At 38.5% G+C, this 13073-nt stretch overlaps 1 protein-coding gene and 1 long non-coding RNA gene across 5 annotated transcripts in view; one reads left to right on the top strand and one right to left on the bottom strand.

Moving 5' to 3' along the window:
* Positions 1-13073, bottom strand: part of LOC109439936 (protein mono-ADP-ribosyltransferase PARP14-like) — a 45692-nt gene that overhangs the window by 9426 nt on the left and 23193 nt on the right. For both annotated transcript variants that reach the window (XM_074330864.2, XM_074330848.2), the window contains exons 7-13: positions 12347-12583; positions 11579-11800; positions 8690-8768; positions 6358-6507; positions 5944-6006; positions 5426-5593; positions 1772-1978 (exon numbers count right to left, since the gene is read on the bottom strand). In XM_074330864.2, coding sequence (XP_074186965.2) covers positions 1772-1978; positions 5426-5593; positions 5944-6006; positions 6358-6507; positions 8690-8768; positions 11579-11800; positions 12347-12583 — 1126 coding nt within the window. The remainder of the gene's footprint in view (positions 1-1771; positions 1979-5425; positions 5594-5943; positions 6007-6357; positions 6508-8689; positions 8769-11578; positions 11801-12346; positions 12584-13073) is intronic.
* LOC148754803 (uncharacterized) overlaps positions 1-13073 on the top strand; it is a 35193-nt gene that overhangs the window by 1761 nt on the left and 20359 nt on the right. The gene's annotated exons all lie outside the window — the stretch shown is intronic.

Consider the following 13073-nt stretch of genomic DNA (forward strand, 5'->3'; position numbering starts at 1 on the left):
GGTGATATTCCATTGTGATTTTGATTTGTATTTCCCAGACGATTAGAGGTATTGAGCACCTCTTCATGTACCTGTTGGCCATCTGTATTGTATGTCCTCTTTGGGAAAATGTCTATTCAGATCCTCTGCCCATTTTTTTTATCAGATTGTTGTTGTTTTTCTATTGAGCTGTATGAGTTTTTAATATATTTTTGGATATTGACCTCTTACCAATTAGATGATTTACAAATATTTTCTCCCATTCTATAGGTTGCCTTTCATCTTATTGACCGTTCCCTTGCTGTACAGGAGCTTTTTAGTTTGATTTAGTGCCGCTTGCTTATTTTTGCTTTTGCTGTTTGTACTTTTGGTGTCAAATCCAAAAAATTATTGCCAAGATCAATGTGGAGGAGCTTACCCCCTGTGTTTTCTTATAGAAGTTTTATGGTTTCAGGTCTTATATTCAAGTCTTTAATCCATTTTGAGTTGATTTTTGTGTGTGGTGTACGATAGTGGTCCAGTTTCATCCTTCTGCATGGCTGTGTAGTTTTGCCAACACCATTTATTTTAGTATATGTACTGCTGAAGCAAGCATCCAACACTATATTGAAGAGACTATCCTTTCCCCATTGTATATTCTTGTCTCTTTTGTTGCAAATTAATTGACCATACAGGCATGGGTTTATTTCTGGGTTGTCTATCCTCTTCTATTGATCTATGTCTGTTTTTATGCCAACACCATACTGTTTTGATTACTATAATTTTAATATAGTTTGAAATCAGGAAGTGTGATGAGCCTCCAACTTTGTAGTTCTTTCTCAAGATTGCTTTAGCTATTCGGGGTCTTTTGTGGTTCCATACAAATTTTGGGATGGCTTGCTCTACTTCTGTGAAAAAAAAGTTATTGGAATTTTGATAGGGATTGCATTGAATCTGCAGATTGCTTTAGTCAGTATGGATATTTTAACAATATTGATTCTTCCAATTCAGAAACACAAAAGATCTTTCCATTTATTTGTGTCTTCCTCAATTTCTTTCATCGGTATCTTATACTTTTCACCTCCTTGGTTAAATTTATTCCTAGGTATTTTATTCTTTTTTATGTAATTGTAAATGAGAATTTTTTAAAATTTCCCTTTCTGATAGCTCATTACAGATTAGCTATTTCAAGTCAGACAAAGACAAATACTGTATGATTTTACTTATATGTGGAATCTGAAAAAGCAAACACCTCCCCACCCCACACCCCAAAAATAACCCCAAACTCATAGAAAAAGAGATCAGATTCATGGTTATCAGAGGTAGAGGGTAGGGGGAGGGGGAATTGGAGGAAGGTGGTCAAAAGATACACACTTCCAGTTAAAAGATAAATAAGTACTAGGGATGTAATGTCCAGCATGATACTATAGTTCAAACCACTGTATGACACATATGAAAGTTGTTAAGAAAGTAAAATCCAAGAGTTCTAATCACAAGGAAAAAATTCCTTTTTCCTTTTTTGCTTTCTCTTGTCATTGTATCTATATGAGATGATGGATAGAAATGTATCTATATGAGATGATGATAGTAAACTAATCTTTTTGCAATAATCATGTCACATATAAGAAGTCAAATCATCATGTTATACACCTTAAACTTCTACAGTGATGTATGTCAATTATGTCTCAATAAAACTGGGGATGGAGCTAATAAACTCCAAGCAAAGAATTTAGATTAAAAAAAAATTAGCTGTTTCTCGTATGATATCAACATTAGGATAGGAACGTGAATATCATAAAAATGAACAACTCACATGCAACTTTATCAAACATAGACTGTTGGGGAGGAGCTTGAGAACCTTCTCTTTTTTTCATGTTAGCATAAAACACGTCTAGTACTTGAGGCAGAAAGATAACAACTTTAACTTTTGTCACAGACCGAACTGATCCTTTCTGGACAAAGTCTTCAATGGCATTAATTGTGGCTTCAGCAACCTTATCTGGGTCTTGTTTGGCATTTCCTGGGAAGGCAAAGGATAAAAATGACTGGGGAAAAAAATTATCTGGAAAAGGCTGAGGAATAAATTAGGGATTCTAATTCTCACAGACTAAATACCCACTCCCCAGCTCTTTCATCACTGTAGACCTTTCTAACAATGCATCAGCAAACATTTTTGAAGTCCTAGATGCAATGGGGAGATTTTGTCCCAGGATGTCAGGAAGCCAACAACCCAACAAATGAATAAAGGACCTAATGTTTGGTATCTGACATTCATGTCTACTCTATTCAGCAGATCCCAGCTCACTGTATTCCTCTGTGTCACACAGAAAGTTAATCTTTCTCAGCCCACTAGTGTCCTCAAAAGATACATAAAAAGTAAAAGATGCAACGATATGTTGAAATATTATGCTCTTTAAAGAGAACCACAATTTTTTTTTTTTTGCTCAGTCATCACTTGACTTTATGTATGTATTCTTATTTTCCAAGGTGTCTTTGGGGACTTGATTTAAACTAAGCTAATTTTGTAAGACACCTGGAGCTATTTGTTATAATCTATACTTTTTTGCACGTACGTTATCCACAAGCCTCCAGGAAGTCTTTCCTTGCACACTCAGTGAGATTTTAACTGGCTAGCAGGGTTCAAGATTGTTACCTGAGCAGGTCTTTTCCTAATTAAGCATGTTCCGTATCTTGTTTCTCAGGCCTACTGCCTATGTAAGATCATGACAGGTTCCTCGAAAAGTCTCATGCAAAACCAGGGAAGTAGTCCCATTTGAATGACAGCTCTCACATGGCAGGGAGGGTGGCATTGTGTAAGTCCGCTGACCAATCTAGTGTGATAGACTAAGGGTCCATTTGGATTATCCCTGCTGAGGGTGCTCACCATTATTACAGAAACAAGACTAGGCCTCTTCTACTTGGCTATGTAGACAATTGGAGGATGTAGACAAACCCCATATAAAACAAACCAAGAGGGTTCACTCAGGGTTTTGCTTGTTTGTTTGTTTTTTATTAGAAGAGCAGGAAAAGAGGGAAATTCTCCTTTGCAAGACTGTGTTATCTCATGATACTTGGGAGAACTTAAATGGGAGTGTTCAGATATATTCATTCACTCTCAATAAACATTTACTATGTCCCATCACAGGCTCATGCTCATCTACGCACTAGGACAAGAGGATGTGATGTGTAAGGTTGAACAGGTGTTCAGTAGGTGAAGTGTGGAAAATGAGGGAACGCCCAAGTCAGACAGAAATGTGTAACGGGTGTGAGAGATTCAACCTAGTGTGCGCAGAGAAATAGATCTATTTTTGAGAAAAATAAGTCTGGGGTAGGAGAGATGGGGTGGAGGAGGCACTAAAGCAGAGAGCCCGGATCTAGCAGGTCTAGAGGGGAATATAATAAGTGTAGGCAAAAGACAAGAGTTGAACAAAGAGAGGGGGCAAGAATGAAGACTCAGGTGGAGGGATTGAGGAGACATTTAGGAAGTAAACTCAGCAGGACCTACTGACCAACTTTGACCTCTTGTTCCTCTTCTTTTGCCACCAACATGCCTTCATGTGTACGTCATGGGCACGCTATATTGAGGTTATTTATTTACATGTCTGTCTGTCACCATAGGCTAGGTGCTGCTCTATTGGGACTGGACCCCTTTTTAGTGGTGCCTGGTACATGACAAGCATTCAGTAACTATTTAATCAAACTAATTAATAAGTTAATGAACATAGGAGTGATAAAGAGGGTACAGTCAAGAATTCTAGATAGAAATTTGATGCTTTTAACATAATCAGGGATGTAAGAGGAAGGGCAGGTTTAGGGGAGAAGACAGTGAATTGTAGTTTGGAGTTTACATTGATCTTGAGGTGCTTTCAGGTATCACTGACCACACGTTCTCTCCCCTAAGACAAGTGTCTGTAGGTAACAGGAAGAGGGCTTCTTTTATAGCCAGAAGCTGTCTTGTTCATAGTCTCACTCAACTCATAAATGCCACTAAAGGGGAAAAGCTTCCCCGCCCATTAGTCTAAGGACCAGCTCAGGTGGTGATAGAAATAGGTAAAGAAGACAAGCGAGGAGAATCCGTGCAGACCAGCAATGCCACCAGATCGGTGGAAGAAACAACAGGTTTGCAGAAATACTCAAACATGTGTATAAATTTATACTAAACTAAAACCACCTCATTTCCTTGTGTCTTCTTTGAGTCCACCCCGGGACTCCCTTAAAAAGGTCTGTGCCACCTGTGGACTGCCTGTTTTCTTGGCCCAAATAAAGTGAAGGTGGAAACACAAGACCAGAGCAAAGAGGAAAAAGCAGTTGGAGACAAAGACTGGGAAGTCATTAGTGGGTGTCCATAAAAGATGACAAATACAGAGATCGATAGACAGATAACATGTTGGCTAATCTGCTAGGACTGGATGATACTACAAGGGGAATAAAAACACAAAGGGGCTATAAATTATATTTTTAGAAATAGAAAAGTAATAAAGTAGACGTAACATTCCACATGGGAACATTAAGAGGAATGGTCGAGAATTACACAAATCAAAATAGGGACAGAGGGTTCGAAGAAGGCCCAGAAAGTGACAAGGATGGTTAAGTTTATTGAGGCTAAACTTCTGGAGGGCCTAACATGCCAGTGTAGACATTCAAACTTAGAATCCTGAGCATTGGAATGACAAATCCAGTGCCCAGCGTTCTCTCTCTGAGACAGGTCAGTTCCATTCTACTTTAAGCTAAGGCTGTTTGCCTTCCCTGACCAGCTCAATTAAGGGAGATCAAGCAGGAATTCCTGATCAATGCTCGTGACTCAGATTCCCAGGAAAAGAGCTCAAAGCGCATCACCTTACTAATGATAAACCCAAAGCACCATCCTTCTATATGAAGAATCACACAATCATATACTTTGAGGAAAACTAGAAACTCGAAAGAGGCAAGTAGGCTGAAAAGAGGAGAGTGGCGAATGGAGTTTCTGACCCATTAGAACCCATTGAGTCATCTCTGTGCAGATGCCCTAAGGCCAACCTACACAGCCACTGTGGAAGAGGTGAGAGAAGAGGGCTGGAAATGCTCATCTGGGAGTCAGCTACGGGGAGGTGGAAGCCAATGAACATATTGTCCATGGAGAGGGTGGAGGAGGAAGTGAAGGACTAACATGGGGGTTATATAGGGAATGGAAAAAAAGAAAAAGGGACTGCTGAAAGAGGAGAGATGGCCTTTCTTACTCTTCCCTCCCTTCCTCTCCTTTCCCCTCTATATTAGAGAGCAAATTCTCTCTAATATTCCAACAGTCTCTTCAGTTTTCTTCATTTTTCCCTCTTTTACTTAAAACACCCACAGGCTTTGCTCATTCCCTCAGGGGCTGCCTTGGGGTGAGAAGCTGCTCTTGCGAACACTCAGCATGAACTATATTAAAGTCATCACCAAATCAAGGGAAAGGGGACACCTAGGGATTTAGTCTTGAGAGGCTACCAACCTGTCCCAATGGCTGGGAGGCAAATGGATGAGTAATTCCGCTTTTCACACTCCTGCAAAACATAGGAAACCGACTTCTTGACATCATTTCCGCCAATGACATGAATAATATTCTTGCACTTCAATAATCCACCTTCGGTAATTATATACTCATTGTTGCCCAGTTGAGCTAAGAAACAGAAAACAAAAACACGCAAAGTCAGGTGCTGAACCCACTCTTTGGTTGTTTAGAATGCAAAATGTCTGGTTTGGCAACTAAAGAATTTAATGTGAGTAAGAGACTCCTAAAATATTACCGTGGATGAATCTTTCTTGCTTACCTTCTCTTTTTAACCATGATTTCACCTTTCATTTCTTTTCACTTCTAATTCTCTATGACTGGAATTCTTTAGTAAAATGTATGATTTTAAGATCAATATATTGTCTCCTCAATCCCAAGACTTTTCCCAGCCAGTCTATAGTCTCCCACATTGAGCTTCCACTTACAATTTAGGACCAAAAAACAGCACTGTGCCTTACCTAGACGAGAACATTCCATTTCCACATTTTGTCCAGCCTGCTCCAAAATTGCTTTGGAGACCCCTACATGAGACCATCAAGATGGTTACAAACATAAACAAAAACTCAGAAACAGTATATTTGGATCAGAATAATTGCCTCATTATCTAAACACTTTCCCCATCATCAAAAGAATCCTATAACCTGGGTATTTCTGTTCACAAAGTAGAAAAGTTCATAGAGGATTGTTACTGATTACAAGAAACCATGTCAAAATAGTTTTAAAAGTATTAATTAATATTAATATTAATTAATATTAATGTTAAAAGTTGTAGAAGCCAGTTTGGCTATAGCAAGTGTACGATAGTTTGGCTATAGGAACCCTCCTTCATGAGATCTACTGTGACTATTACACTAGTCAAAATCCTACAATACCTGCTTTGAGAGTAAATGCCTTTGATGTTGAATTTACGATCACATCTGCCTCTTCTTTCGTGATATCTCCTGAGGCCACCTGGAAGGTGACGGGGCCAATTTTCATTTCATACACTCCTAAGTCAGGGCTAGAAACAGTTTTACAGAAACCTGAAAAGAAAAAGAAAATAATGAAGTCAATAACCAAGTCAACAACAGCAAGAATGACTTAGGTCTCATGCTCCCACATGTGCCCCTGCCATACTTCTCTTTTTCTCTCCCCCCCCCCCTCCCTTTCTCTCTCTCATCTCTGGCCTTTAACCTGGCCCTGACCCTCAGCCCCAGTGATGCTCTGTTTTTGAAAAAGGATTATAAAATATAACACATATCAAACGTGGACTTCTGGTGCTGGTCAAGGTGAAGTTAGCCCACTAAGCGTGTATCTCCTGCTGATCACAACTAAAAACATGGCACAAATACGAAAAGCCACTAATGGAGGACTGAAGAGTAAACAGCAGGCAGATTGGGGAGGGGAGTCAAAATCTGAAGAGGCAACTTGTATAGAGGGGCGTTTCCCACTTTGTTTTGTTTTGAGAATTTTCTTCTTTTCTCTCCCAGGTTGCACCCAAGGGTGGTCCTAGTTGCAGAACTGCACAACGAGCACTGGTAGCAAAACTCTCAGAGAATCCCTGTCTTTATGGCCAGAGGATTGAGGAAAAGGGTCCCTGTGAGCTGACAAGTACGGCAGGGATCCTTCTTATTTTCCCTATTTTTTTTTTTTTTTAATCCAGGCCCTACCCCCAAGGTGACCCCCATGCAGAACTCCACAGTGGCACCACACAGAGCTAAAACTCTGAGAGACATTCTGTATTTCTATCCAGAAGAATCAGGAAAAAGGACCTTTGTGGTCTGAATTGTGTATATATGGGGGGTGGGGGTGGGGGGGAGAGGGGAATCCCTGTTACTTTTCTCTCTCTCTTTTCTCTCTCCACTTTGCCCAAGGGCAACACTGATCACACAAAATTATGAGGCAATAGAACAGGCAGCTTAAACTCCAAGAGAACCCTGTTTTTCTGGTGAGAAGATCTGCAAAATGGGCTCCTACAAGCCAGAGAGTATAAGGGGAATCCTAGAGAGGGGAGAGCTAGAGAAGGTGATCCCCTATTCTGTATGAACTGGAATAAATCCTGAGCTCACCCCACAGCCGCTCATATGGAGTCAGACCCAAGCAGCATAGCAAAGGTTCTGAGACCTGAAGTGACATTGGAACCATTGGCCACCCAGAAGGTGAGACTGAACTCTTAGAATGAACTTAACCAATTGACTTCCTGCTAAAACAAACAAACAAAAAATCAACGTTTTCCAGATTTTAACCAGACCTAAGTTTCACAACATAATAATGAAAATAACCAGCCTATAATCCAAAATTGCTTGTCATGCAAAGAACCAAGAAAATGTGACAAATTCTCAAGAATAAAAACTCTCACTACAGATGCTAATCTCCACATGACCCAGATGTCGGAATTACCAAAGACTGTGAAGTACCTACTATAACTGCGCTCCCTGAGGTCAAAGTAAACACATTTGAATGCATGGAAATGATTTGAAATGAATGGAAAAATAGGAGTCTCTGCAGAAAGATATAAATTATAAAATCAAAGGACATTTTACAACTTAAAAATACAGTATGTGATATAAAAAATTCACTGCAGAGGCTCAATCGTGTAGCAGACAGAGAAATGAGTCATTGAACTTGGAGGTAGATCAATAAAAATTATCCAATCTGAAGAATAGAGAAAAAAAAAATTTTTTAAAGAAAAAAGAACAGATCCTCAGGGACCAGTAGTACACTATTAAAAGGCTTACTATTTATGTTAACACCAGAAGGAGAGGATAAAAAGATCACTGCAGGAAAATATTTGAATAAATAACTGAAAAATCCCCAAATTTGATGGCAGACATACATATTCAGATTTAAGAAGCCTTGGCAAATTCCAGATAGGACAAACTCAAATATGCAACAGCAAATTTAACAGAGAAAAAGCATTTGGTTGGTATTGTCTCTCTAAATGTATCTATTTCCAAAAACACATGTCACATCATTCTTAGAAAATAGCCTCATCACTACTTAAAAACCCATAGTACAGATTATCTAACTTGGCCTGCCTACTCTTTCACTCTAAATCACATAAACATGGCCAGTGTCTTGCAGCTCAGGTATATGGAACATAATTTAGTATCTTTTTTATCAAAGTTATTTTTTCATAAGACTCATCACTATCATCTTTCACTTATCACTAAAAGGTTATTTAGCAATTTATAATAATTTCTCAATGTAAAAGCTTTACTGAACCTTGTGTATTTTCAGCCTTAGGAGTTTTGTCACTGACGAAATTTCCATTAGCTCTTCTGTCAAATGCATCAGAAAATGCCTGGAGACACAAAGACATTTTTTACTACTATAATCCTCAGTAGATGAATGAACTGGATTCATCATGGCTTTTGATCCTACATGCACAAATATTTAGGAGAACAATTCTCAAAGTATTATTTATTATCATTACAGATTTTTAAAGTTATGGAAACAATACATATATTATTTCTACAAATGCATCCTATGGAAATTAACAATGTAAACAAAGATACAAATACAAAAAAAATCATTGCTACTGATAATCAAGAAAAAATCAAACAGTTTAAAACCAAACAGGGAAAGGGTTAAATAAATTTTAGTATATTTACCTGTTAAAATACTTAGCAGTCATTAAGAATTGCCCTTTCAAAGACTATGTATTGGAATAGGAAAATACTCATTTTATATTATTAAATGAAAGAAGAATAACATTAATTACGCTATATAACACCAGTTTACAAAGTACACATGTATAGGAGACTGGAATGAAATACACTAAAATACTTTAAACATTTTGTATTAGTCAAAATTTCTACAATGAACATATATTACTTTCATTATAAGTAAGAGCAAATAACTTTCCAGTTGTTAAAAATACAGGGTTAAGAGAAAGACAATCACAACACTTCCATTTTTAACTTCTTATTTGTACCAGAAGAGGAATGGCTAGGGGAGTATTGCTTTTTGGAGCAAGAGGCTGGTGTATGTTAGGGTTAATGAACCTGTGAATTCCATTTCTTTGCCTGGTAGTGACACCCCCAAATCATCACTTTCTTCCTCCTTGTAAACAAGCAACAGATAATTTTGTTGGAAAACAATAAGTAAAATCTTGGCTAAAAGGCTGATACGATCAAGGGAGAGGGACCAGCAGAGACTACAGAGCCAAGGGGTCAGGCTCATAGACTTCCAGGGGCCAGGCAGGGAAGCTACAAGTGGAAAGCTGGACTGATGTGATTCTGGACTACACAGCACCTGCCACTCAGCCATAGCAAACAGTTCAGGCAGAAATCCACGCCAATGTGCCAGCACGTTTGAATTTTTAGGTTATGGTGGACTCTGGAGCTTTATGTGAAATGTTTGATTTTTAACTGTGAGCAACTGATTTATATTTTTAAAAAATAGCTCAAACAAAGCACATCTAGAGGCCATGTTCAGACCACAAACTGCTGTTTTGCAACCTCTATTACAGTGTCTACCTATACACATCTCAATAAGTTTTGTTGATTTTTGTGCAAAGATAACCAAAGTTTAACTGTCTTTAAAAGTCTTCAGAGATAAAAGTATCACGGCCATCTATGGAGAATCAATACTGTTTCTAATGGCAATAAAAGTTTCTGTGTAGACTAATCCTTTTATAGAATACTTGCGGAGGACTCTGAGTCCTTAGGAAAGAAAATAGGGTCTGGGGTTGCACAGAAATAGTGAGATTTGAAGGTTCAGGTCCGTGTCACAGGACTCACTCCCCTAGTCACCCATTCAAAAACCCTCAGCACGTTATATCTCTAATTTAGTTCACTTTATATGTATAAATCTTAGCTCCCAAAGTCATTGTGACTTATAGGAGGAAAATTATGTGTTACATACCAATTCCATGATCCATACAACCTTGTATAATGCAAATCTAGGGAGGTTGTTCAAAAATTATTTATTGACTAGGAATTACTATAGTTATGCAGACCAATTAAATGGACCACATATTTGCCTGGGTGGTTTGGCTGTCTGATTAGAATTTAGATTAGATTTTTGCTTCCAAAGAACTTAAAGATTATGTCTAGATCCAGAAAAAAATTAAGTGTGACCTAAAAATTCAGATGGTCCAATGATCCATAGACATCTTCTGGGTTGCTAGCCTTAATCTATTTAATTCTTGCATCATTATGGAACTTTTCAAACATTTAATGTCACTTACTCTACTGGACTCTAAGGACTTGGAGGACAGGGATAACAGCCTCTTATGAAATGCCTCTTGTCATCCCGTAATGTTGAGTCCAGTGGCTCACCCATAGCTGATGTTCAGCAAGTATGAGAAGGTCAACAGACTATGACTGAAGATAGATCTGGTACTTCTGGTCCCAACTCCCTATTTCCATGGGGATGTGCTGAGTTCATTCTAATCACACCCTTCAGTGTATCTCATCCTGACAATCTCCTACATGTAGGATCACAACTGTGCTTTTATATTATGTGTTACAATTTCTGTGTTCATAGGGAAAGGGATCCTGTAGATTAAAAGAGGGTTAGAGGATATGTCAACTCCATTGCAATATATGGACCTCATTTGGATTCTGATTCAAACAAACAAGCTGTAAAAAAACGTTTATGAGACAGTTGAAAATTTGAACACTGACTTGATAATTAATGAAATAAAAGAATGATTGTCACTTTCTTTTATCTGTGAAATAGTATTGTGGTTACGTGACATTTTAAAAAGAATTCTAATTTCTAAAATACATACTGAATTGTTCATGGGTAAAATGTATATCTGGGATTTGCTTCAAAATAATATGGGAGGAAGGAAAATAAGTGGAGATGGAGATGAAAAATTTTGGCCATAGTTTAATAACTGTGAAGATTAAGTGATGGGTACAAGGGAATTTATTATACTGTTTTGTCTGCTTTTGTATATGGTTGAAATTTCCCTTAATAAGAAATTAAATTTTTTTCTATATCCATATATTTGCTTGAAATTTGCCATGCTACAACTAGTATACTACTCGTTTACTTTCCTGTATGGAAAATACATGAAAGAAATAATCTGTGAGATGATGAAGACATTGGAGGCCATTAAGGGTCAGTTGCCAAAATAACCAGAGATGAGTGAGGCTGTACCTGAATATTTTCGAGATCATTCGGGTGCAGGAGAAAGCAAACCTCTTGTAAAGCTGTCGGTTGATATTTGCTACTAAATTTGAACACTTCTGAAATGATTAATTCAGCAAAAACAGTTTTAGGAAACCCCAAATTTCCTGTTCCTATGGCTGGAAATGCAATTGATTTTAACGACAAGTTCTCAGTGATTCTCAAACATTTTCTGATTACGTCTTCCATGATCTGAAAAATACAAAGCACATCCTTATACATTTTGCCTAGAAATGGGAGTTAGGACAAAAATAATAATAAGAAGAAGAATTTAGCAACTTTCTGATCTCTGTCTACTCCTTTCTTGTTTTCAACAAAAGGCAGTTTAAGGGCAGTCGGAATGGAAAGAAAAATAGGAATAGATGAGGAAGAGAAAAAGACAATCTGAGAAACCCTCCAAAAAGATTCAAACTCAGCAATGAAGAAGCAAAGCAACTACTATTCTCATCCCCCACGCTCTTCCATTCTTCATGACCTTGCCTTGTCTTCTTCACAAAAGATGTGTTATCTTTAATATTTCTTCCCTAACCCCCAATGATTGAGCACTGTATTTAATTTATATTATTAAGTAGTCTTCAGGAGAAGTCAGCTACAGTTGAAAGAGAGAGCCATAATAACGAAATCTGCCAAGGATGGGACGTTATTACAGAAGAGAAACAGACAGGGTTCAATCCATATTATACTGAAAGGAGTCCAAAGGGGTACCCAATTTCCTGAGAATTTAAAACCAGGCCCTACCGCCTGTGAAGATGTGCTGCCATTTTGCCAGTCTGGAGCCACCACGTGAAGCACACGGTGGCAATGCAGATTGCAACCACTGGTTTGGAGAATTGTGCCCACGTCAATAGCCATCGCTTGTCCGGTTGTGTTCACTTCTTCCTGGAGCTTTGGCCCAGCTTTTCCCAAGAGGGCTTGAGAAAGGGGCCCTCTATTAAGCACAAGATCCGAGGGAATGGAGTTGACGATAACATCGGTCTTAAAGACAAAACCAACAATTTGTTTCAAATTCTAACAAAAAGCATTCATCAACAGTTGCTATATTTGAGCCCCCGGGCTTGGCACAATGGGGAACAACAAGATGATTAAGTTTTCAGAGATTTAAAATACCACCCCAAAGATTAAGTGTTATTAGCTTCTTATTTAAATAACACTCCAAGACAAAAAGAGAGCTGACACAAAGCAATGTATAAATGGTATGGGATCACTGAGGGAGCCCAGAGCGAGTGCCTTCAGTGGCTAGTGAAGTCACCATGGGTGATGTGGATTCTAAGACCTGGGAATCGTGGCGGCAGGCAGAGAGAGACAGGGAAGTCACTCAGAAGGGGGAACGGCATGAACATATGTATGGTAGGTCATGAGCCATGAGCAGATTAGTTTGACCTGATAGAGAGCTTCTGCAGGAAAATGCTGCAACCCAGGCTAGAAATGTTTCACTGGGTCAGACTGAAGAGGGCTTTGAGTGCCA

The sequence above is a fragment of the Rhinolophus sinicus genome, chromosome 17 (assembly GCF_057876585.1).
Source record: "Rhinolophus sinicus isolate RSI-liver-muscle chromosome 17, RSI-T2T, whole genome shotgun sequence".
Taxonomy (NCBI): domain Eukaryota; kingdom Metazoa; phylum Chordata; class Mammalia; order Chiroptera; family Rhinolophidae; genus Rhinolophus; species Rhinolophus sinicus.